Genomic DNA, 22,846 nt, shown 5'->3' on the forward strand with positions numbered 1-22,846 from the left:
CCACTACGCGTCATCAAACATAGAAGCTGCGATTGGCTGTTTGCATGTAGTTTACGAGAGTCGAGACACTGTTGCAAAATAAACCTGAGACGTGTCGAGCTGCCTGTGATGATTCTCTGAATTCGATCGGAAACGGTGGCAGAACTATTCTTCAGTCTGAGGATAAGCTACAGTTCAAAAACTATTGGATATGGTTTGTCGTTATCTACTAGACCGCATGGCATAAATTATTAATCCAACTAGTGGTAGGCAATACATTTTACAGTGTACTGTATTGTAGCCTATACAGAAATCTTTGTTTTGCATAAGAGGCAAGATCAGGAAATCGTCACTTTTACCCAGAATATTTCTTACACATTAGTAACACTATCATTACTTACACATTAGTAACACTATTATTGAAAGATAAGAAATGGATGAATCAAACGGTTCTTCAAAAAGGACTATTCTGTGTTTATTTGACGTGGACGGCACTCTTACCCCACCGAGAGAGGTAGGCTAAATAACATTTTTCATTATCCCATTGTATTGTGTTTGTCATTTTCTTTCTTCTAATGCTGTCGTACTTGTCAAGGCGTTCTATTTTTAAAGAATTATAGGGCGCTTTGCCAATTGCCGTGCCATCTTGATAGCGCAAAACTGTTGCAACAATGTTAATGTCTTATCTGCTGCAAGGTCTGGAATGTTCCTGCACGTTATGTAATGATTTACTATTTTCTGTCAATATACTTTCTGATAATGTAGGCAAACAGCATCATTTTCTGTCCTTCCAAGTTCTTGCTTTCATATATTATTTAATCCCGTGGTTGTAGCCCACAAATGCAGTCGTCCGCTAACTCTTTTGAATGAAACTGAAATGTCTTCGTTTGCATATGATGCTTGTATTTCACTAAAAGTAGCGTGCGCCCCATGAAGCAGAGATATCATTAATTTGGAAGAACGTTATGTCCTCGGTCCGTACGAGAACACGACTATAGGCTACTGTTGCCTACTTGCACAACACGTATGATGTCAAGTTTCATATAGCATCCTGGTGATGGTCAACCCTAGACCACTGTTACACTGCTTATCCTTATTCAAAATACCCTATAACTGCTGTTTCCTGAAAGTTTCAAGTCCGTCCATATGAAGTATCAATTACCTTGCAGCTGTTCGCGCCAATTCTTAAAAGCCCAGTGTTTTATATATATTGCCACACTATTAGGTTGGAATAATACTGTGAAATTGTGAAAATTATAATAATGCCCTTTTAGTGTAAGAGCTGTTTGAAAAGACAGCTGTTTGAATTTCAACCTGCTTTGGTAGGATGGAGTTTTGGCATGCCTGGTGATATAGACCAATGAGAAAGAGACTTCCAAACCTCTCTGCCAATAACAGCACGTTTTTTTTGTTTCCCCCCTCCCCACTCAGACCACCGTCAGACAGTCCTAGCTAAATCCTTGCTTGAGAAATTGCTCTTTGCTCTGAAGCTATTTTTTGTTTCTTTTTGACAATTAAGGTACTTAATTTTTACCCAGAAATTATTTGATTTTGAGATAACAACAGCTGCATTGGAACTTTAACAGACAGATAACTGATAGTAAACAACTTAAATTGGGTACATGGGAAAAAGAGTCACATGGAGTTTCTACCCTAAAAACTCTGACTACTTTGATCAAGGATGTTGACATTCATAATGGGGGTACCCTATTAGTTATATCCTCAGCCTCTTTTGACCCTCAGATTTGAAATGCAAGATAATCAATTAATAATCAGTGAAATGGCTCTCTAGTGCTTTTCATAATGATTTCAGTAGTTTAACAAAAATTACTCATTCATATGTTGATAAATGGTTAACTCGGTTACACAACGCTGCATCAAGGAATGTCTTTGCAATTGCCATGTGTGAAAATAGGCAGTTCTCCATGTCTTCAAATAATTAAATTAAACAGGAGGATAAAAATGTTGATTATCCCTCTTATCTCTGCCCATCATCACAAGATGATGTCTTTGTTGTAACATAGCCTACAATATTATTATTTTTTGTCTATTGGCATTCTTGTCTGTGTCTGGATCGGTGATGTAAGAAATGTTCAATGACCGTCGTGTAGGCAGTGTCCAGTTCATCAGCCGTTGGTCGGTCACAGAGCCATAAGTGTGCAGAATAAACCCACTGCCCTTATATTATGTAATGCAGTTTCCTCATGTGAACATGAAGCGGTCCCTGCCTGATCGTCTGCCCAAGTCTCTCTGGCAAGATGGAAAGCTGGTTTAATAGGATTATTTCTGCAGAGGATGAATAAACCACTATCAAAGTTGCTCCTCCTTCAGAGACAGATGCCAATCTCACTCTGTCTATGCTACCTAACCTCACAAACAAAAGCATTCTCCTGCTTTGTGGTCAGACAACAAAAGCAGTTTTCAGGACTGTAAATGCCTGTCTTGTCACAGTTTATATTATGAGTCCCTAAAACTGTGTTTTCAATGATAGACAACACAAACAGGTACAGACTGTGTGTGTGTCTGTGTGTGTGTACGCGCCATGCGTGTGTGCTTACATCCTGCAGAAAATTGACCCTAAGCTGGATGAGTTTTTACAGTCTCTGCGCAGGAAAGTGAAGATCGGCATAGTGGGTGGATCAGACTACTCAAAGATCGCAGAGCAGCTGGGTGAGGGAGATGAAGGTGAGCGTTCCTCATTCTCACTTTGGTCTCATTTCAGTCTTACATATTCACCCTCAAACCCACATTATTGCCTTTCTCTCACAGGGCTTTGCAAACCCCAAAAGGATGTCGCTTTCATGGTCATGAAATTCTTTCAGGGAAATTCCCCAGAGAGACAGTTTAGGGGCTTTCATGTTGGCAGCCCACTCTCATTTGACATCAGTCCATAAATAACAGACATAGACGAAAGCAGCTACATCATAACTGAAGTCTACGCTCCTGGTCTCACATGGATCCAGGTGGAGTTACATGTTTGCTCATGTACCTGTGTTACATTGAGACACTGACCCTGTGGTGGAGTTTATACACAGCAGTGGAGACTGGCCACCAACACACTGACAACTGACAGTTATCATTCAGAGCAGCAACATTAGTAAACCAACAAACGATAGAGTAAATATAAGTGGGAGTGCTACTAGTGCATTAAAGGTTTTGTTTTCAGTGCATTTTTTGTATCAACAGTTCTCTATCCTGATCATCCCCAGACTGCATTATGCAAGACTGATTGAGATGATCAGTACTTTGATACTCTAGCCATGTGAGATGTGTACAGTGAATGGACAGGACAGAGATTAAACTGGACTGTTCCAGGTAGTGTTACATAGGTGGTAATCTGCAATGACCAATAATCCCTCTGTACCAGGTACAACATGCCTGTGTTCCAGTTGGGGGTGTATTTTTTTAGGCTATGTGCTGGTAGCTTGTGTTATCTATTTACTATGAATGTTCTCACAGTAACACACTTTTACCTAATTTGCCCTCTTTTTCTCTTATAGTGATACAGAAGTTTGACTATGTGTTTGCTGAGAATGGCACGGTGCAGTACAAAGATGGGAAGCTCCTTTCCAAACAGGTGGGTGTGACTGAGGTGAGGGAAGGAGTAAAATATATTTTGGCTCACTAACAAGCTATTTAAACCTGATTCCATGTAAACAACATGCAGGGACAACCTTTTTTCTTATAAACTGTACTCAGCTAAGAAGATTGGAAGGGAAAGTTATGATTGGGCTTTTAAGAGAACTGCACTGTGTTAATAAGAAAAGACAGTTCAAATATTTGAACTATGTCGTCTGTCCTACAGGCCATCCAGAACCAGATAGGAGAGGAACTACTACAGGACCTCATTAACTTCTGTCTCAGCTACATGGGGCTGATCAAGCTGCCCAAGAAAAGGTGAGACTCCATCCCTCTGACCTACTTTCAGCTCCTTTTCCTTTCAGCTCCTTTTCCATCCTAGTCATTCAGAGGCCCCATGGCCACTACAACCTGTCTATCACAGCTGTAGGCATTGGAGAAAGGAATGGTGGCTCTGTCAGGATTCCTAAGGGAGAGACTAAGACAGAAGGATTGATCTGTATCTGGGTGGAAATACTTATTTCCTTGAGAAACAAAGCAATTCTGACTTTAACGCTAGAATCTCTATAATTTTTGTATGATGGTTGGCAACAAAGCCAGACTAAAGTCTCTTCTTACAGATGAATGCCTTATTCTGCCCTCAGGGGCACCTTTATCGAATTCCGCAATGGAATGCTGAACATCTCCCCCATTGGCCGGAGCTGCACACTTGAGGAGCGAATCGAATTCTCTGAAATTGACAAGGTATTACACAGTATAAGAGTGCCTAAATAATGATCCAAACAGCAGTCATTATCTTCTAAGGAAAACGCCTAAACATATAAACTTTAAAATGAACAGTAAACAAACAAAGCACGTGTTATTGATTGAGTCATGTTTTCAACCTCTTATAACCTCAAATCACTGCACAGTGCAAGCAGGCATGATTTTCCCTTATACTGTTATGTTGGCTCCTATTAAAAGAGGAAGAGAGTAAACAAGTCAAAATAATGCTGAACTTTCAAGATGGCTGAACAGACATTGATGTTTCACAGCCACACATTATGGAGGGTCTAGTGGTCTGATGGGTGATGTGGAGAGGCTTAACCGTTAGTGGCCTGAAGCCTGACCCCTTTCGTTGACCTCTTCACAGAGAGAGAAAATCCGGGAGAAGTTTGTTGCGGCCCTGCAGGAGGAGTTTGCTGGGAAGGGTCTACGATTTACGAGAGGTAAGCCAACTGGCACAGGATGTGAGCTGGGAATTAATATCAGTGTAACTATTAGCACCTCTAGTCTTGTATTTCAGTATTCTTTTGTATGCCATCTGTGCATGGTGTGATATCTACATTTGAAGACTCATTTATCTTTCAGATAAAACCCTGTTATGACTTGAATGTACTTGCTCCTTTGCTGTCTTTTCCTTGCTGTTGTTTCCAATCTGCCACTTCACAAAGACGGTCTGCCATGCGTAGTCAATCTCCTGGACACATTGTGCCCAACTTCATTAAACATTACTCTCCCCTGCTCCCCTCTCTGAGGTTCAGAGATGTTTTTCTCTGGTTAGTCAGACTAGGTATTTGCTGACTGTAACGAGGTGTGGGGCTTACTTAATGGCCTGTGAAACTGTACACAATTCAGGCAGCTGCACAAACAGCTGGAGATAAGGCTGTTGTCTTCATAAGGCACTCTGTTAAAGCCTTGGGCCAGTAGCAGCAGTAGTTACAAACACACACTTTCATCCTTACTTCAACCCTAACTGAGTGACTGCCCTGGGAATCCCTCTGATTGCTGATATTAACTGGGAATCCTTCTGGTTGCTGATGTGGAAGCTGATGCTCATTGCACTGGCAGCAGAGCCAGTTGGAGGGCTGTTTGCACTGCAGCCGCAGAGCCTGATAAAACGAGCCAATGAGAAGGCTAGTGGATAAGATGTATGTGTTTGCTCATTGCAGTCTGTTTCTGCACGTCTACCCTGCCTTGGTTTGTTCACATTTCACATATGCAATGCTGTTTATGCCTATGCAGCACTGTCTGTTCTTACGCCATAGATTTTTGCCCGTGTCACTCAGCTCAAAAGGCAACATTGCAGCGTCACTTCAAATACAGGCACCTTTGTCCTGGCTCTGTTTTCTTTCACCTTTATGGTGCATGGCCAGGGGTGGTAAAGGAACTGTGTGGGGGATGGGCTGAGGATGTGGGTGTTTGTGGCCAATACACCCTCTGATTGGCTGAAACCTCCCTAGCTGTTGCATTTGTGAGCTTTCCCTTAGGGTCAAGCAGCAGTTGCTACATCCATTTCTGGACTAATAAATTAATGATATGTAACCATTGATTCTTGAAGAATATAACTTATAAATGCCATATGATCTTAGTTCAACTGTTGTACCCAATCAGAACACAAAATATAAGCTAGTTTTACTCCAAAGTACGTAAACAAAGTAAATGTAAACAAACACTGTATAGCCTGAAAACATGGTTAAAGTTATACTTTTGATAACATGGATGGTCAGTCCTTGCATTCATAGCTCTGCCTTTGAATTTGAGAGTGCTTACATTTCTCCAGTCCCATCGCCACACCTTTTACTGAAACAGTGGTGAGGAGGGCGCTTTGTTATTGCTTCAACTGCTGATTGCCGCTTTAAACACTGGGGGGTAATGAAGTAGAATCTGAAGGCAGGGGGGATGGGCGAGAAGCAGAATTTAAACTTACTTTGCTGAGGGCTTTTTGTGCACATTCACGGCTCATTGACCTGAATATGTGGCAGAATTTAAAGACTAACTGCTCTGGTTGTAGAATGAAAAGGAAAGAGCGATTTAAAAGAAAGGAGTCAGCCACAGGCTGTGTTTATGGAACTGAGTCCACCTCATGGGGCAGCCTAATGGCTCACATACTGTTAGTGACCTCATGGAGGTCAGCCAAGTAGTGAATAATCCCCAATAATAAGACTGGTCTCCCTGGACACAGACTGTATGTCAAAGCCATCACCACACAGTCGATGCACAGGGCATAAATAAGTCTGTTCTGCTGAACTGAGCACAGTGATTGGGGCTTTTAATAACCTTTCATGCTTTTCGAGAGGAGAATGTGTTGGGCTCCAAGTCTGTTGCAGAGAAATGGGCAGCATTAACCGTTGAAGTTGCAGTCTTAAAAATATCTCAAAGCTGCTGTTCCTGTAATGGGGGAAATATCACACCTATTTTACATGCATTGGGCATCCTCACTAATCAGTGCATTGACCAACCAAAACAAATATCCCTGACATGGCATGAGAGCTGGTTGTAAATGTGTTAATAATCATCACTAAAACATGACTGAGGGTTTATTTTATGGGAGGGACTAATATTCTGTTCAGTAACATGATGTTAAATTGTAATGTATCAATTGAAATTGACTGAATTATTCCCTCTCGTGTGCCTCTCTATTCAGGCGGTCTCATCAGTTTTGACGTGTTCCCTGAAGGCTGGGACAAGAGGCTCTGTCTGGACGTGCTGGAGGGGGAGGGCCTGGACGCTATCTACTTCTTTGGCAACGAGACGTCGTCTGTAAGTGAAGGGGAGGACCTTGTGGACGTGTCAGTGGTGGGGAATGCTCTGAGGCTAAAGATAGCAATGAGAGTAGGATTGTGCTGTGGCTTGAAAGTTAAAGGTTAAAGTTCAGAGATCATTGTTGTTGTCAATCTAAGTGGTGTTGACCCCTGCCTGAAACAATGTTGCATGAGCTTTGTGATGGTTGTGTGTTTATTTAACCTATTTTACTGAGACATAGAGAGAGATAAAGAGTGAGTGAGGAAACAAGGAAAGAGGTCGACAAGGGGGAAAAGGGCAGTCGGTGCAAACCTATTTGTGAACAAGCAGATTCTAAAGCCGTATCTACATTCCTCTTTGTTCAGGGGGGAAACGACTATGAGATCTTCAATGACCCACGGACCATTGGTTTCACAGTATACTCACCAGAGGACACAGCCAGGCACTGTCGAGAGATTTTCTTCAAAGCTCCCGCCAATGAGTCGTGATAAATCGTGCAGCAGGCACTCTCACAGTCAGCTTCCCTTGGGCTCCCCCTGTTGTTCAGGGCAGGTTCTAAGAGCACCTGAAGGAGAAGAGGTGGAGATGGGAGGTAAACCACTACAGATTTGTTAAGTAATCAATGCATTGTTGTTGTTGTATAATATTATTCTAACTAGCACTGGACACATAAAGGGATCATCAGTAATTCACATTGGCTGGACTCCCATGGAAATTACTATGAGATGTGGACAGATCTGCTTTTTTAAAGGGATGATAGCTCAAACAATGTGAGGAAGTTTACTAATGTTTTCAGTTTTTTATCATGACTAAGTGTTTCTCTAAGGTTTTAATGTAATATCTGACTGTTTAACATCTATCAACCCAATGTTTTTTGTAGCGTGTCCCTGTATTTGTATGTAACATCAAATGAACCATTATGTCTTATAGGCCCTCCTGTAAGACAATCCTCTTTTGTGAATATCATGTGAAGATTTCTATACATTTTGAGTATATAATGTAAATACCCACTTATGTTTTGCATTAATATTGATACAGTTATCTGACAAACTGGGTTTTGGATCATTTGTTTTCTTTGTGAATGTAGGAAGTGACTAGTGTTGTCTTTGAACAAAATGGAGCGAGAAAGAGTTTTTTTTCTCTGTACCGGTCCACTTTCAGATGAAGTGCCTATAGAAAGTCTGCACCCCCTTGAATTTGTAATTGTTTGTCAAGATTTTTACAAATGTAAAAACAAATTATAACTCAAATATAATTGTTCATTAAATATTCACCCCCTTTGTTTAGGCAAGCCTAAATTATTTCAGAAGTCAAATGTGGCTTAACAAATCACATAATCATTTATATGGACTCACTCTGTGTGAAATAATGGGGGTTGATATTATATTTTTTTATGACCATCTCTTGCTCTGTCCTCCCAGGGCTTTTTCGAAAAAGCTTCAGAAATAAAGGGCAGTGATTGGTAGATAGATAACAATAACATATCAGACATTGAATATATCTTTAAGCACGGTCAAGTTAATAATTAAGTTCAGTCGTTCTTCTGAACTGAGCTGCAGGACAGGAAGGAAACTGCTTAGGGATGAGGCCATTGGGGATTTTAAAACAACTACAGAGTTCAATGGCTTAGATGGGAGAAAACTGAGGATGGATCAACAACCTTGTAGTGACTCCACAATAATGACCTAAATGACAGAGTGATAAAAATAATAAAAATACACAGAATAAAAATATTCCAAAACATGCAACAAGGCACTGAAGTAATACTGCAAAAGAAAAACAGCAAAGGAATATACTTTTTGGCCTAAATGCAAAGCCTTATGTTTGGGGCAAATCCAACACAACACATCACTGAGTAATTGCCTTCATGGTATGGGTATGCTTGACATCGGCAAAGACTGGGGAGTTTTTCAGGATGAAAACCAACGGGATGGAGCTAAGCACAGGCAAAATCCTATAGGAAAACCTGCTTCAGTCTGCTTTACACCAGACTCTGGGAGAGGAATTCATCTTTCAGGAGGACAATAACCTACAACACAAAGCTGAATATACACTGGAGTAGCTTACCAAGGAGACAGTGAATGTCCTGGAGTGGCCAAGTAACAGTTTTGACTTAAATCTGCTTGAAAATCTATGGCAAGACTTGAAAATTGCTATCTAGCCATGATGTCCAACACCTTGTCAGACCTTGAATAATGGGGAAATATTGCATAATACAGGTGTGCAAAGCTCTTATGAGACTTACCCAAGATGACTCAAAGCTGTAATCGCTGTCAAATGTGTTTCTAACATGTATTAACTCAGGGGGGTAAATACTTATCTAATCAAGGTATATAAAAACAAATGTTAGAATTTTTTCTTCCACTTTAACAGAGTATTTGGTGTAGATTGTTGACAAAAAAATGATAATTAAATCAATTTGAATTCCACTTTGTTACACAAAATGTGAAGAAATCCAAGGTGGGTGTAGACTACACAAAAGGGTTTTCTACACAAAAGGGTTCTTCGGCTGTCCTCATAGGAGAACCCGTTTCGGTTCCAGGTTAAAACCTTTTTTATTCCAGCTAGAACTCTTTTGGGTTCGATGTAGAACCCTCAGTGGAAAGGGTTCAACCTGGAACCAAAAAGGGTTCTTCAATGGGGACAGCCGAAAAACCCTTTTAGGATCTAGATTGCACCTTTTTTTCTAAGCGTGTTTAGGCACTGTAGGGAGAAGTCTTACCTCATCTATGCAAATACATATACATTATTCCTGCTACTTCAATCTGCACCACTATAAGAAATGGATCTCACAGATGGCTTATACAGCCTTTACATTACCTACCCAGTATATTCACAGGTACACGTCCTTTAGTTGTATCCAATCAAATTTTATTAAAAGGTTAATGCCGTCTGCTACAAATATAATAATCTGGATGTCTTCACCTTTCTGCCAAAGGCCATTAGACCTTCCTGAATGACAAAGGTCCAGTGGACTCACTTGTAGTTTGATCGACATACACTAATTGTGAAATCATCATGTGATTGTTGAGTACTGTATTCATTTGAACTATGTTCATTGTAATAAATTATTTTATATCATTGTGCCAAGTGTGACTTGTTATTTCTTTGTACAACAGATGGAAAGTATAACTAAGGCATAGGCATGTCATTCTAATGTCACAGACAATGTATACACCCTTATCTCCAAAGATAAATACTAAAAAAAAGATAAGCCACCATAATTGTGAATCATAAAATGTTATTAGTGCTATTTCAAGGCTCACATGGAAATGAGGGTAAACTATAGCCACAGTGGCTTGTTTAACAGAAAATGCTCTGAACTGTGACCAGTGGAAAACCTAGCATTTTAACTAAAACAACCCAAAACAGTAAGAATGAAGGATATAAATATGCATAGAAATGGCCTAAATATGGAAATGGTAAACATAATAGGCAGACATGAAACAAATATAAATAATGGTTCAGTAACAATCAAATGATCATATCAGAACTTAAACAAAAACATTCAAATGTATTTCAATTCCATTGACAGTGTGTTACAGTGTCTCTCAGACAATAGAAAAGTTTCAAATAGTTTCAAAAACCTTACATTAATTTGCTCATACCATCATGGTGAGTTACAATTTGCAAACAGGACTACAAATTGCCACATGATAAAGCCTAATAGGAGTTGTAGTCGGTTCGGCAGTATTTCAGAATGGAAGTTCAAGTTTTTAAGTGCATTCGTTTGACTACAATACCCAAAACTTAAATCCAGTAACCTCAAAACTAACGGATACAAAAAAATCGAAACAAAATGGTCAAATAAATATATATAAATAAAAGGCAAAAATACAAAGATGGTTGTGTACCTCGAGAAAATATTAATAGTGGCTTTTCCATTCACAGTAAAATATAAATCATTCTTCCAAGCTTTTTTTTGTCTCCCATTACACCCATCCCTCCCTACCTTCTTCTCGATTGCTCTCTCAATCAGACGTTTCCGATTCTGTACCTCTAAACATTCGTCAGTTATTTTCTCTCCAACCTCATTTTGATTTCACACCAATAGTAATGCTTCTCCTCAAAATGGTGTCGGATTTCTCATTCTATTTCCTCCACCACTCTGCTCTGTCCCCTCACCCATTTTCAGTACCTTCAAGTTGAACATATTCTCCTCCCTTACTTGCTTTTATGACTTATCAATCCAGTCTGTACCAACCACATCCTAGTTCACGGATGGCCAACTTGTGTCCTGAGGAGCCAGTCAGTGTATCTAGAGTTTTGTTCCAGCTCAGCTCTAGCACACCTGATTTAGACAGACTCTCCAGCACCAGTTGGCCGTCCCTGCCTGCCCTAACCAGACCCCTCAACTTCCCACCCTAGCCCTCCCCACCCTAGCCAAGTGTAGATAAACAGGCCAGCGCAGAAGCCTAGCTCTCGTCTAGCTGGCTGATGATCTGGCCAGACCAGGTCTCATGCTTCGTCCCTGGGTTCAGATGAACGATCTTCACCTCCACGGCCTGGATCTTCAGGTTTTTGGGTGGGATCCGGGAGACTTTGTATGTGACCTCATCTCCTTCAACTGGGACATACTCGCCCTCGATACTGAAATAGATTGAATTAATGATTTAGATGTTCATTTACTGCACAATATGAATATGTAGTCAGTTCTTGCTCTGAACCTTGCCATATTTTATCTGACACTGAACACTGATGTTACATTGCTGCTCTGAGATAGAAAGCTGTGAACAGAATATTAAAAAAACAGGGCATTCTGTTCATTTTAGAAATTTCCAAGCTAAAGAAGGCTGTTGTAGTGATGAAGGCCACTCACTCCGAGATGTGAACAAATATGTCATCTCCGCCATTGGTTGGACGGATGAAGCCATGACCTTGTGACCTGCAGAAGCTCTTGCACACACCCTTAAACGCTGGCCCTGAGGTGGCCCGCACCGTGCTGAATAGAGACAGGGGAGAGAGCATCATGTCCACTCTCAACAAAACATTACATCAACACACCATATCCCTTCTGCTACTGCTTGTGGAAATGTATTCTCTAAGAAGTTAAGGAATGTATATATAAACGTCATAAAAGTGAAGGATAATAAACATGCACTATCAAACCAATTCTAATACAGAAACGCATTCATGAGCAGCATATCTAGTTGCTTACGCTGAATAGGTGCGGTTGCGTTTGGTGGGCAGTGGGCTGGGCAGTGACCGGGGCGGCGCTCCCCTTTCCCATACACGGCTGCCCTCCCTCAAGAAGGGGAAGGAGAGGGAAAGGGGTGCAGCCCGGGGGGAGCGCAGAGGGACCTCTGAGGGGGACGTCAGGCTGGGGTCTGCCATGGCTGAGGCACGGGCGAGGTCGCTCTTCTTACCACTCTTCTGGTTCTTCACCACCTGGCCTGATGCTGACACTCCAGTTATATGTTTATCTGCTCACTGTCGCTGCTTTAATATATCTTGCTACTGAGTACACAGGTCAGTTTGTTTCAGCAAGTTTCTTAAGGGGCCTGCTGTGAAGAAAGAAAGAGAAGAAAACAAACAAAAGTAAAAGGCGAAAGTTGAACCAGAAAGAACAACTGAAACAAAGACAAATTTCATTAAGTTCATCCCCACTGCAGAGAACATTATGTATCATTCATAACAGCTTCATATTAAGATGGATGTTTGGATTTACATTACTGGACACTTATGAAGCCATTTAGTCGAACTACCCTGGTTAAGAGTATCAGCCTAGTGGCAATGTTTTACCAAAAAGGACACTGGCAGCCTCTCAATTCATTACAGACCATTTTTACTTTCAAATCCCTTACATTTCAACTGCAAACCATTCCTAAGTCTGCCCACAAACAATAACAGGCTCAACTTAAATATATGACTGTTGTTTACATTATGTATCAAGTCCTTCAAGCTCAAGAAGAGCACAGCTTTAGGAATAGCTGCAACAAAAGCAGTTAAATAATGGTTAAATAAAAATGAAGATAGTGTGTGCTGTGTCCTAAGGCCAAGATGGCTTTGCATGGTTTAAGATTGTTACATTCTTTCGCTCTGCCTGCATCATCAAGGTTACAGTAAATCAGTTCTCTGACAGCTCGCATGTTGAGAACGCCGTCGACAGAGCTGCTGGCAAAACACTAGCTGTGTGTTTCTGACGTCACCATGCAATACTGGAAAGCGTTGGATAATGACTGCAAACCAAAACATTAGGGCTGCTACATTGTAACACCAAAATGGTTAAATTAGAAAAGTAGATGATCCTTTCACGCGAATGCTAATTTACTGTTTAAAGAAGGATAGGAATCCGTTTTTATAAAGTAAAAATGAAAAAAGAGAAACAGTGAAGCCTATCTCTCTGGATACTTTCTCTGGGCTACATCAGAATGAAATATCTGAAATAGTCAGTTGACTCGGCTCAACGTGTCTAAATATCGCAAGAAAAATCCCTCTACGTAAGACATTCATAACATTGTATGATTCGTCATGTTGCGGAGGCGTGCATTTCGGGCTAAGTGGATGACCAGTTTGCATTGCCAAATTATTCTGTAATAAACACGCATATCATCCGACTTTTTCTAATTTCCAGAACATTCGAAAAATCGGAGCGCGCAAACAGAGACGGTATAGGGATGAGAGGATGAGTAGCCTCGTCAAAGGTATTATATACCCAACAGTTGTCCTTATCATACATTTCCTTTAGCCTATACTTTGGTCAAAAAGGCGACACAGATGTTCTACAATCCAAACAATAGCTGGCACACCCATACTTGAATATTTGTACAATTATTTTAAAAAACATGGGCCTACTTACTGCATTGCTAGAGTCCGTTTGTCGGTAGAGGACGGGTGTGTGCCTTGTCAGTTACTATTATATAACAATAATTAAATAAATAACTCCAGTAAATACGCGTAGTCGCGGAATACCCTGATCTGTGCGGTGTGTTGTTGAGGCTGCGCAGCTGCCGCTGGCTGAGATTACACCGTAGTTGAGAGAATGGGCGTGATGCTTGTGATGTGTTTGCCGACAAATTTGTAGGCATAACAAGACTGCTATGCTCATACGCGTCAAATCAGTTATTACATTAAACAATTAGGTATTCGTATTGAAAACCATACTGATGTATTCCTTCATGTAATGGTGTAAGTAAAAATATCCAAAATCAAGATCAGAATATGATACATTCATTTGACCTGGAAGAAACTGGCTTCTATGGTTTATCAAACATGTTGTTAGGTGCTTCAGAGGACCAACTTCACACCCACTAAAATACACAAATTATAGTGAGGTGTAGTGCTTGTGGGTTCGTGACAGCCCTTCCCAAGGACTGTACTTTTTAAATTATATTTTTGGGATACATGTCCTATACACAATTATAAACTGGGTGGTTCGAGCCCTGAATGCTGATTGGCTGAAAGCAGTGGTATATCAGACCATATAACACAGGTATGACAAAACATGTATTTGTATTGCTCTAATTACAGTTGGTAACCAGTTTATAACAGCAATAAGAAACCTCAGGGGTCTGTGATATATGGCCAATATACCATGGCCAAGGGCTGTGTCCAGGCTAAGGGCTGTGTCCGTTGTGCCTAAGAACAGCCCTTAGCCGTGGTATATTGGCCATATACCATCATGTCCTTGGGCCTTATTGCTTAAATAACCCAACTCAAAATCATGCAAACAAAAATGATCACTGATGAAACATTATACTGGTCACAAAGACAACACACAATTGTATATTTAGGCACACTCACTCCATTATTTGTTCAACTGAACACTCACAGACTTACATGGTGACACTAAATAGGCCAATTGGGGCCCTTTAGTCAGTCTTTCTTACAGTCATGTGCACCGGGTGTAACTGCTGGTACGTTAACAGTTATGGTGGTAGTATTTACAATATACAGGGGGAAGTGGATCTACACCTTTGCAAGTGAGGCAGTTTCCATGTCCCTGGCCTGGGTGCTCTATTAGAAATCCTTGCTACTGGTCCCTTGTCCTTGGGTCTGCCATTCCTATTATGGGAATCCTGGCTCCTCTACTTGAGCCCAAAGTTCTGTGTCTATTAGCCTTGTGGACACTTCACAGAGGCATGTTTCTCCAGTGTTAAAGTCACAACCTGGGAGGAGTGACTGAGAAGGGTCTAAAAAAGAAGGTTTACGTCCAGCAGCTGGGATGAATACTTGACAGCCGTCTCCCGTTTTCTGTACTGTAATGGTCTCTCCTTTCGCTAGCTGTTCCACCAGGACAGGAGGCCCAAGCCTGGCTCGCTAATGGTACCCTGATACACAAGAAAGGCAGGGAGGGAAGGGGTGGAATTAATTATGGCCATTATTAGAAAGAACTGACTTATAGTATTGAAAAAGACCTCAAAATAGTAATTTTTAATAAGGATGTATGATAAAACCAAAAGTACAACTATGTGACGGACATCACTGTGCTGCTAACAGTTTTGCCTCCTCGAACGAGTGGTCCTTTGCTTCGCAAGCACAAGTGACCGCCCTGCTTGACAAAGTACTAACCAGTTATACTACCCAAAAGGTACCAATTCAGCAGCACAATCACCATAGACTTAAGACGGCTCTAGTGCCCCAAAGCTTGTTTTAGCATGGGCAGCGTCATTGAGGACTTTCAAAATGTTGAAGTAGTCAACTGGGTGGGACTTCCTATGGGTTAAGGAAAGATCACATAATTCCATCCAGGTCATCAGGAGAATTCAGCCAATGAATTATACTCCTGATCAAACATTCCATACTTGCTCACTGGACGTTTTGAGTGAGCTTACCGGTACCATTTAACTCAGTCACATATACTGTACATGGATACTTGAAATTATTCAATTCACAACAATAGTAACAATAAGTCTGTGTTATATCAATGAGCGCCTTCTTACTAGCAGTGTGTACGGGGCCTCTTTCTTCTGGCCACCCTCCTCTGCTCCTGGAGCTGCAGGGGAGTTGGTTGCTGCGGCAGAAGGGCCTGTGGGCGACGTGTCCAAGAAGACTTCATCTGTGACCCGGAAGCGGATGTCCTCACCTTGGTCCATGTAGAGGTCATGGGCCCCTTCGTCCGTCTCATACTCCCACACCCACACCTGCTCCGCTTCATCGCTGAGGCAGCAGTCAAGGAGTGCTTGCTGGATTGCTATATTTTCAGTAGCTTCTACAGGTAAACTAAAATGTCTATCAGATAGCTATCAACATGAGGAGTTGAATTAACATTTACATGATTGTATTCCAGAGCCATCTACTGCAACTCAGCTTTAAGCAACAAATTGTCAAATGTGCACATTGGTAAGAAATACACACACACACATCACTGGGCAGGATACAATTTTGCAGGCTGCTGTAGGGACTCTGGGGGAATGACGATGTCATCAAAGAATCCTAGGCTGACTATGAAACAAAATATGGCATTGTGAACAAATCTATACAGACAGCCACATCAATGTTATACTTCATACTGAGACATTCTCCCTGTTGATCCACTTTATACATTGAGAGAGAGACAGGGTCGGTAGAAATCACACTGCAGTGTGTACAGACTCCTCTGGGGCTGTGGCGGCGGTGTATAAAAAGCATCTGACCCAAATTAGTGTATCAGCAAATCACAGCAAGTGCTCTTATTTTCACACGATGAGGCCTATTAGTCCAGAATAGACATAGGTACAGTTGAAGTTGGAAGTTTACAGACACTTAGGTTGGAGTCATTAAAACTTGTTTTTCAACCACTCCACAAATTTCTTTCGAACAAACTATAGTTTTGGCAAGTGGGTTAGGACATCTACTTTGTGCATGACACAAGTAATTTTTCCAACAATTGTTTTCAGACAGACTATTTCACTTATAATTCACTGTATCAAAATTCCAGTGGGACAGAAGTTTACATAAACTAAGTTGACTGTGCCTTTAAACAGCTTGGAAAAGTCCAGAAAATGATGTCATGGCTTTAGAAGCTTCTGATAGGCTAATTGACATCATTTGAGTCAATTGGAGGGGTACCTGTGGATGTATTTCAATGCCTACCTTCAAACTCAGTGCCTCTTTGCTTGACATCATGGGAAAATCAAAAGAAATCGGCAAAGACCTCAGAAAAAAAATTGTAGACCTCCACAAGTCTGGTTCAGCATTGGGAGCAATTTCCAAATGCCTGAAGGTACCACATTCATCTGTTCAAACAATAGTACGCATGTATAAACCCCATGGGACCACGCAGCTGTCATACCGCTCAGGAAGGAGGCGTGTTCTGTCTCCTAGAGATGAACGTACTTTGGTGCGAAAAGTGCAAATCAATCCCAGAACAACAGCAAAGGACCTTGTGAAGATTCTGGACGAAACAGGTACAAAAGTATCTATAGCCACAGTAAAACGAGTCCTATATCGACATAACCTGAAAGGCCGCTCAGCAAGGAAGAAGCCACTGCTCCAAAACCGGCAAAAAATGCCAGGCTATGGTTTGCAAATGCACATGGGGACAAAGACCGTACTTTTTGGAGAAATGTTCTCTGGTCTGATGAAACAAAAATAGAACTGTTTGGCCATAATGACCATTGTTATGTTAGGAGGGAATAGGGGGAAGCTTGCAAGCCGAAGAACACCATCCCAACCGTGAAGCACGGGGGTGGCAGCATCATGTTGTGGGGGTGCTTTGCTGCAGGAGGGACTGGTGCACTTCACAAAATAGATGGCATCACGAGGACGGAAAATTATGTGGATATAGGATATATTGAAGCAACATCTCAAAACATCAGTACGGAAGATAAAGCTTCGTCACAAATGGGTCTTCCAAATGAACAATGACCCGAAGCATACGTCCAAAGTTGTGGCAAATGGCTTAAGGACAACAAAGTCAAGGTATTGGAGTGGCCATCACAAAGCCCTGACCTCAATCCTATAGAACATTTGTGGGCAGAACTGAAAAAGCGTGTGCAAGCAAGGAGGCCTAAAAACCCGACTCAGTTATACCAGCTCTGTCAGGAGGAATGGGACAAAATTCTTATTGTGGGAAGCTTGTGGAAGGCTACCCGAAACGTTTGACCCAAGTTAAACAATTTAAAGGCAATGCTACCAAATACTAATTGAGTGTACGTAAACTTCTGACCCACTGGGAATGTGATGAAAGAAATAAAAGCTGAAATAAATCATTCTCTACTATTTTTCTGACATTTCACATTCTTATAATAAAGTGGTGATCCTAATTGACCTTAGACAGGGAATTTTCACTAGGATTAAATGTCAGGAATTGTGAAAAACAGTTTAAATGTATTTCAATAAGGTGTATGTAAACTTTCAACTGACTTCAACTGTATATGCGTTATGGACAATACTGTTGCACAGAGTCATATAGGCTACTAGGACTTAACATTCAGATGGGTGGGGAGAAAACTGGAAGGTGGGGGGAAAGATGAGTTGTTTCTCTCACCATGTACTCCTTCTTGACTGCAGTACTTGATCTTTCCAACAAGAATCTCATCCAAAAAAGGGTGGAACACAACATACCTGAAGTGGACTAACAGAGTAGGGAAAAGATAAGGTCACATCAAAATGGACAGTCAGTCCTAAGAAAAAGTCCCTGCCCAGAAATATCTCCTAGGCCGTGACCTCCAGGCACTTGTGTAGATCTGATAGTAATATGGTGCAATACGGTGAAAGTTACACCTAACCTATCAGAGGGCAAGGTGGAGCTACTTGTATAACATATGGAATGCCTTTTGGGTCTTTGAGTGTCAAAAAAGATACGCGTCAAATAAGCTTTTAATTTGACGTGTCAAATAACAAAATTCTATTCTAGAATGTTGTGTGAACTAAATGTGCATGCGCAAGCTCGAGCCACCACTATAGTCAGTAGCACGGTCAAAGCTGGGGAAAAAAAGTCTGCAAACAATCACACACATCGGCCACAATGTGTTTACAATACCGCTTTGGTAATAAGCCATTATTTGTTCGACTGAATTGGAAAACGTCAGTGTGAGCATTTGAAATAAGATCAGGATCAAACGAGCAGGATCAAGAATGTTAGCTAGGTAGTCCAACATTCTCCCAGACTTCAACCATTCCAGAGGCAGGGGAGAAAGGATGGTGAACCTGCTGCTTCTGACACCTAACTAGTAACCGAATATGTTGCTGGATCGAATCCCCGAGCTGACAAGGTAAAAATCTGTCATTCTGCCCCTGAACAAGGCAGTTAACCCACTGTTCCTAGGCCGTCATTGTAAATAAGAATTTTCTTAACTGACTTGCCTAGTTAAATAAAAAGGTCAAATAAAAAAATACAATTTATTTAATCTGCCTATGAACTCTACAGGCTACAACGTAACATATCATTGCGTGACTCCAAGTTAACCTTGACAAGATGGTTATTATATTACCGGCCAAACCCTCCCTAACCCGGACGACACTATGCCAATTGTGCGTCGCCCCACGGCCTCCCGGGTGGCGCAGTGGTCTAGGGCACTGCATCGCAGTGCTAGCTGCGCCACCAGAGTCTCTGGGTTCACGCCCAGGCTGGGCTGGGTTCGCGCCCAGGCTCTGTCGCAGTCGGCCGCAACCGGGAGGTCCGTGGGGCGACGCACAATTGGCATAGCGTTGTCCGGGTTAGGGAGGGTTTGGCCGGTAGGGATATCCTTGTCTCAGTATGTAAAAAATGTAATAAAATGTATGCACTCTACTGTAAGTCGCTCTGGATAAGAGCGTCTGCTAAATGACAAAAAATAATAATAATAATAATATTATATCAATAGTTGCAGGGTTTCGAACATGATTATTGCATAATCTTTCACAGGCAAAAAAATGATCCACCCTTGTCTCGTGTATTTTGTGTTGTTGATCCATATTCATGCAATAATCGTGGTCAAAATGCAGCAAAGTAATACCATCTTGTCAAGGTTAACTTGGAGTCACGCAATGATATGTTACGTTGTAGCCTGTAGAGTTCATAGGCAGATTAAATAAATGGTGTTTAAAGGCACAGTGCAGTCAAAACTGCGATTTATATATATTTACACACTATAAGGTTGGAATAACACTGAAATTGAAAATAATGACAATGCCCTTTTACTGTAAGCACTGTTTGAAAAGACAACCTGAAATTTCAGCCTGTTTTGGTGGGATGGAGTTTTGGCCTGCCTCGTGAAATTATTTGATATTAAGTTACAACTGGCTATACTGGACCCCTAAAAGTACACTGTAAGCTTGCAAATGTCCAACAAATATCGAGGGTATTATTTGATTGCTAGTGACATGATCGGTGTTTGGCTTTATCAAATAAAAATGATCTCGCGCTTATCCACATCTCATACTCTGTCAACTTTATAAGTGAACTGTTGTCTAGAGAGCATGCGCCAAAACCAGATTGAGCACATTTGCTATTTATTGTAACAGTTTGTGACAAAACCATCGGTCGAGTTGAAAATGCAATGGAAACATCGAACTTCCATTTTTTTATTCGGTACAAAGAAATGTAAGCACAAAAGGGCTTTTTATGTGCACTGTCATCACACAGCTTTTTATCTGCAACAAGTCCGTTTGATGGAAACCCACCTCTGCTGGGAAAATATGCATAATATTTTTATGCTGATTTCTAAATATTCACATGAAAATCTGTCACAAATTGTAATTTCCTTACCTTTGGTGTGGGAAGCTCCATCACCTGGAAATATGTAGGAATCCTCCAGTTTTGTGATGTCATACAAACAGATACAGAGGCCAACCTGGTAAACCACCTGTGGTGATGCAGGTAAAGAACAGCCAAACATAAATAAAGCAGATAAGTTAAAAAGACTACAATGTCACAATTGTGTTAGGCTAAACAAAGCAAACAATAAAAGATTAACTCAGCTGACAATATACAGAACCCCTGTCCAATGATGAATAGGGGAGTAGGTTACAGTATCTTTGGTACTGCATCCTCTCACCTTATTGGCCAATTTCTTGTTGAGTTCTTCGGCTATGGCTTCATTGAACTGCCGCTGGAAATTCCATGGGGGGATTCTGACAGTGTCAACCATCTCCACTGCCACGAACATGATTCTGGTCCGAGGAAAAACAAGAAACAATATACAGTAGTTATGAAATCACAGAAAAATACCTTTCAGACAGGGTGGTATGACAGTAAGTCTGCCATATGTTAAAGTGCTATCGCACAGGTACATACATTTACCAGCATATTAAATTCCATTGTTACAGTGTAATGAAACAATGTAGCTAGTAACGTATAACAATTTCACCAATAAACATGTTATCTCCCTAGCTAGCTAACACGGCATCACTGTCCTGAAACTGTTAACGTTACCTACCTTTCCTTTGAATCGTTTAAAAACTACTCAAATTATTTAAATTCTGACAATGTATCTTCAACTGCAAGGATCAACATCGTATTAGTTTGAATAAATACTGGTATCATAGATAAATTAACACCAAAATCCCCATCTTCATGTAGCTAGCTTCATAAAATATTTTTTTTTACACGTGTTATTGATTTACTACATTACCGTGACCGTTTACGGCAGGTCACAATCTTAAAGGCACAGAACGCTTCTTTTTTTTGCTGAAATGTTATTTTAGTATTTTGTTCGTTAAAGTTCTTGGCTTCCTCCTCTGGTCTCCTTTCCTTATCTGGTCTACTGATCTGAGAACTCATACATTTGTTCTCACCTGCCCAGTTCTTACTATTGAGATACACATTATTTGTCCTTACGCTCAGGAATGCAGTTTCCTCTGTATGATGTACCTGGGAAATACTTACATTAAAAAAAAATTAAACAGATTACAAACACATTAATAGTGAGTTTCCCTTGAGGATTTACCCTGGTTGTTAACCCAAAAAACTCACACTTGTCTGTTTTACATAACACTGGCTAACTGGGAACTTCAGCACCTTCTCACAAATCAACCATCTTGAATGACGCAGAGGTTGTTGATTCTGCTCGCCCTGTCTTTAGTGTCACACTCCTGAAGGAAATGCAATTACACTGGAGCTTACATTAAACATAAAACACTGGCAACCCACTGGTGTGGGGGTAGAGGTCTTCATGGGTTTGACTGAACCCAAAATTCTGGTTCAATTGTTCTCGGGTCCATTCAGGTGCGGGTCACCCTTTAAAAACATGTGTTTGGGCATTCCAAGTGATGCAGCGGTCTAAGGCACTGCATTGTTGGCCCAGCGTTGTCCGGGTTAGGCACTGCATCATTGGCCCAGCGTCGTCCGGGTTAGGCACTGCATCATTGGCCCAGCGTCGTCCGGGTTAGGAGAGGTTTTGGCCGGCCGGGATTTCCTTGTCCCATCGCACTCTAGCGACTCCTTGTGGCAGGTCAGGTGCCTGCAAGCTGAATAAGATCGCCAGCTGGACCGTGTTTCCTCCGACACATTGGTGCGGCTGGTTTCCGAGTTAAGCGAGCAGTGTGTCAAGAAGGAGAGGGGTTTGGCACGTTCGTGTTTTGGAGGATGCATGGCTCTCGACCTTCACCTCTCCCGAGTCCATAGTGTAGTTGTAGTGATGGGACAAGACTACCAATTGGATTTCGCAAAATTGGGGAGAGAAAGGGGGAAATTGGCCTTGGGTTTGGGTCCAACTTTTAGGACCCATGAAGATCTCTAGTGTCTCATTCGAAAAGCACCATAATTGCATATTTCCACTAGGGACTTACCTCAGTGTTTTACCAAAAAGGCTCAGACTTGTTTCCAATTCCACAGCCCTGCTCCAAAGAAAACAACACTAGACTAGAGTCTACATTAACATAGTCACTGGCAACACAATGGTGCTGTAATGGAAAAACCCAGACACAGGTTAAGCCTAGT

At 41.3% G+C, this 22,846-nt stretch overlaps 3 protein-coding genes across 6 annotated transcripts; 1 reads left to right on the top strand and 2 right to left on the bottom strand.

Annotated features, from left to right (window-relative positions):
* The first annotated feature begins 73 nt into the window (after positions 1 to 73).
* Positions 74 to 10,148, top strand: LOC129827318 (phosphomannomutase 1-like). 3 transcript variants are annotated; one of them, XM_055888077.1, is made up of 8 exons: positions 74 to 493; positions 2,580 to 2,664; positions 3,480 to 3,571; positions 3,785 to 3,876; positions 4,203 to 4,302; positions 4,691 to 4,766; positions 6,965 to 7,080; positions 7,428 to 10,148. In XM_055888077.1, the coding sequence occupies exons 1-8, from the start codon at positions 413 to 415 to the stop codon at positions 7,548 to 7,550; spliced, it is 765 nt and encodes a 254-aa protein (XP_055744052.1). In that variant the 5' UTR covers positions 74 to 412; the 3' UTR covers positions 7,551 to 10,148. The 3 variants fall into 3 exon arrangements, with proteins under 3 accessions (XP_055744052.1, XP_055744033.1, XP_055744043.1); XM_055888058.1 differs by having other exon boundaries at positions 75 to 493; positions 2,547 to 2,664; XM_055888068.1 differs by having other exon boundaries at positions 78 to 493; positions 2,547 to 2,664; positions 3,480 to 3,556.
* LOC129827350 (cold shock domain-containing protein C2-like) lies at positions 9,912 to 15,256 on the bottom strand. The gene is made up of 4 exons (XM_055888122.1): positions 13,862 to 15,256; positions 12,221 to 12,563; positions 11,882 to 12,004; positions 9,912 to 11,652 (listed from the first exon to the last, which is right to left on the bottom strand). The coding sequence occupies exons 2-4, from the start codon at positions 12,394 to 12,396 to the stop codon at positions 11,478 to 11,480; spliced, it is 474 nt and encodes a 157-aa protein (XP_055744097.1). The 5' UTR covers positions 12,397 to 12,563; positions 13,862 to 15,256; the 3' UTR covers positions 9,912 to 11,477.
* LOC129827333 (DNA-directed RNA polymerase III subunit RPC8-like) lies at positions 14,490 to 22,794 on the bottom strand. 2 transcript variants are annotated; one of them, XM_055888089.1, is made up of 7 exons: positions 21,345 to 22,789; positions 20,964 to 21,078; positions 20,675 to 20,771; positions 18,473 to 18,559; positions 16,383 to 16,446; positions 15,945 to 16,161; positions 14,490 to 15,332 (listed from the first exon to the last, which is right to left on the bottom strand). In XM_055888089.1, the coding sequence occupies exons 2-7, from the start codon at positions 21,072 to 21,074 to the stop codon at positions 15,282 to 15,284; spliced, it is 627 nt and encodes a 208-aa protein (XP_055744064.1). In that variant the 5' UTR covers positions 21,075 to 21,078; positions 21,345 to 22,789; the 3' UTR covers positions 14,490 to 15,281. The 2 variants fall into 2 exon arrangements, with proteins under 2 accessions (XP_055744064.1, XP_055744073.1); XM_055888098.1 differs by lacking the exon at positions 18,473 to 18,559 and having other exon boundaries at positions 21,345 to 22,794.
* Positions 22,795 to 22,846: the final 52 nt, after the last annotated feature.

This window comes from Salvelinus fontinalis, chromosome 2 (genome assembly GCF_029448725.1).
Source record: "Salvelinus fontinalis isolate EN_2023a chromosome 2, ASM2944872v1, whole genome shotgun sequence".
NCBI classification, from domain to species: domain Eukaryota; kingdom Metazoa; phylum Chordata; class Actinopteri; order Salmoniformes; family Salmonidae; genus Salvelinus; species Salvelinus fontinalis.

What these genes read in the sequence shown, in the direction of transcription:
- LOC129827350 (XM_055888122.1), bottom strand. Translation starts at nt 12,396, where the DNA reads ATGGCAGACCCCAGCCTGACGTCCCCCTCAGAGGTCCCTCTGCGCTCC. An exon ending in CGCAACCGCACCTATTCAGC is followed by an intron (nt 12,005 to 12,220) that starts GTAAGCAACTAG and finishes GTCTCTATTCAG; the next exon opens with CACGGTGCGGGCCACCTCAG. An exon ending in ATATTTGTTCACATCTCGGA is followed by an intron (nt 11,653 to 11,881) that starts GTGAGTGGCCTT and finishes AATCTATTTCAG; the next exon opens with TATCGAGGGCGAGTATGTCC.
- LOC129827318 (XM_055888058.1), top strand. Translation starts at nt 413, where the DNA reads ATGGATGAATCAAACGGTTCTTCAAAAAGGACTATTCTGTGTTTATTT. An exon ending in GCTGGGTGAGGGAGATGAAG is followed by an intron (nt 2,665 to 3,479) that starts GTGAGCGTTCCT and finishes TTTCTCTTATAG; the next exon opens with TGATACAGAAGTTTGACTAT. An exon ending in ATCAAGCTGCCCAAGAAAAG is followed by an intron (nt 3,877 to 4,202) that starts GTGAGACTCCAT and finishes TTCTGCCCTCAG; the next exon opens with GGGCACCTTTATCGAATTCC.
- LOC129827333 (XM_055888089.1), bottom strand. Translation starts at nt 21,074, where the DNA reads ATGTTCGTGGCAGTGGAGATGGTTGACACTGTCAGAATCCCCCCATGG. An exon ending in TGGAGCTTCCCACACCAAAG is followed by an intron (nt 18,560 to 20,674) that starts GTAAGGAAATTA and finishes CTACTCTGTTAG; the next exon opens with TCCACTTCAGGTATGTTGTG. An exon ending in AGGCCCCGTACACACTGCTA is followed by an intron (nt 15,333 to 15,944) that starts GTAAGAAGGCGC and finishes CTTGTGTATCAG; the next exon opens with GGTACCATTAGCGAGCCAGG.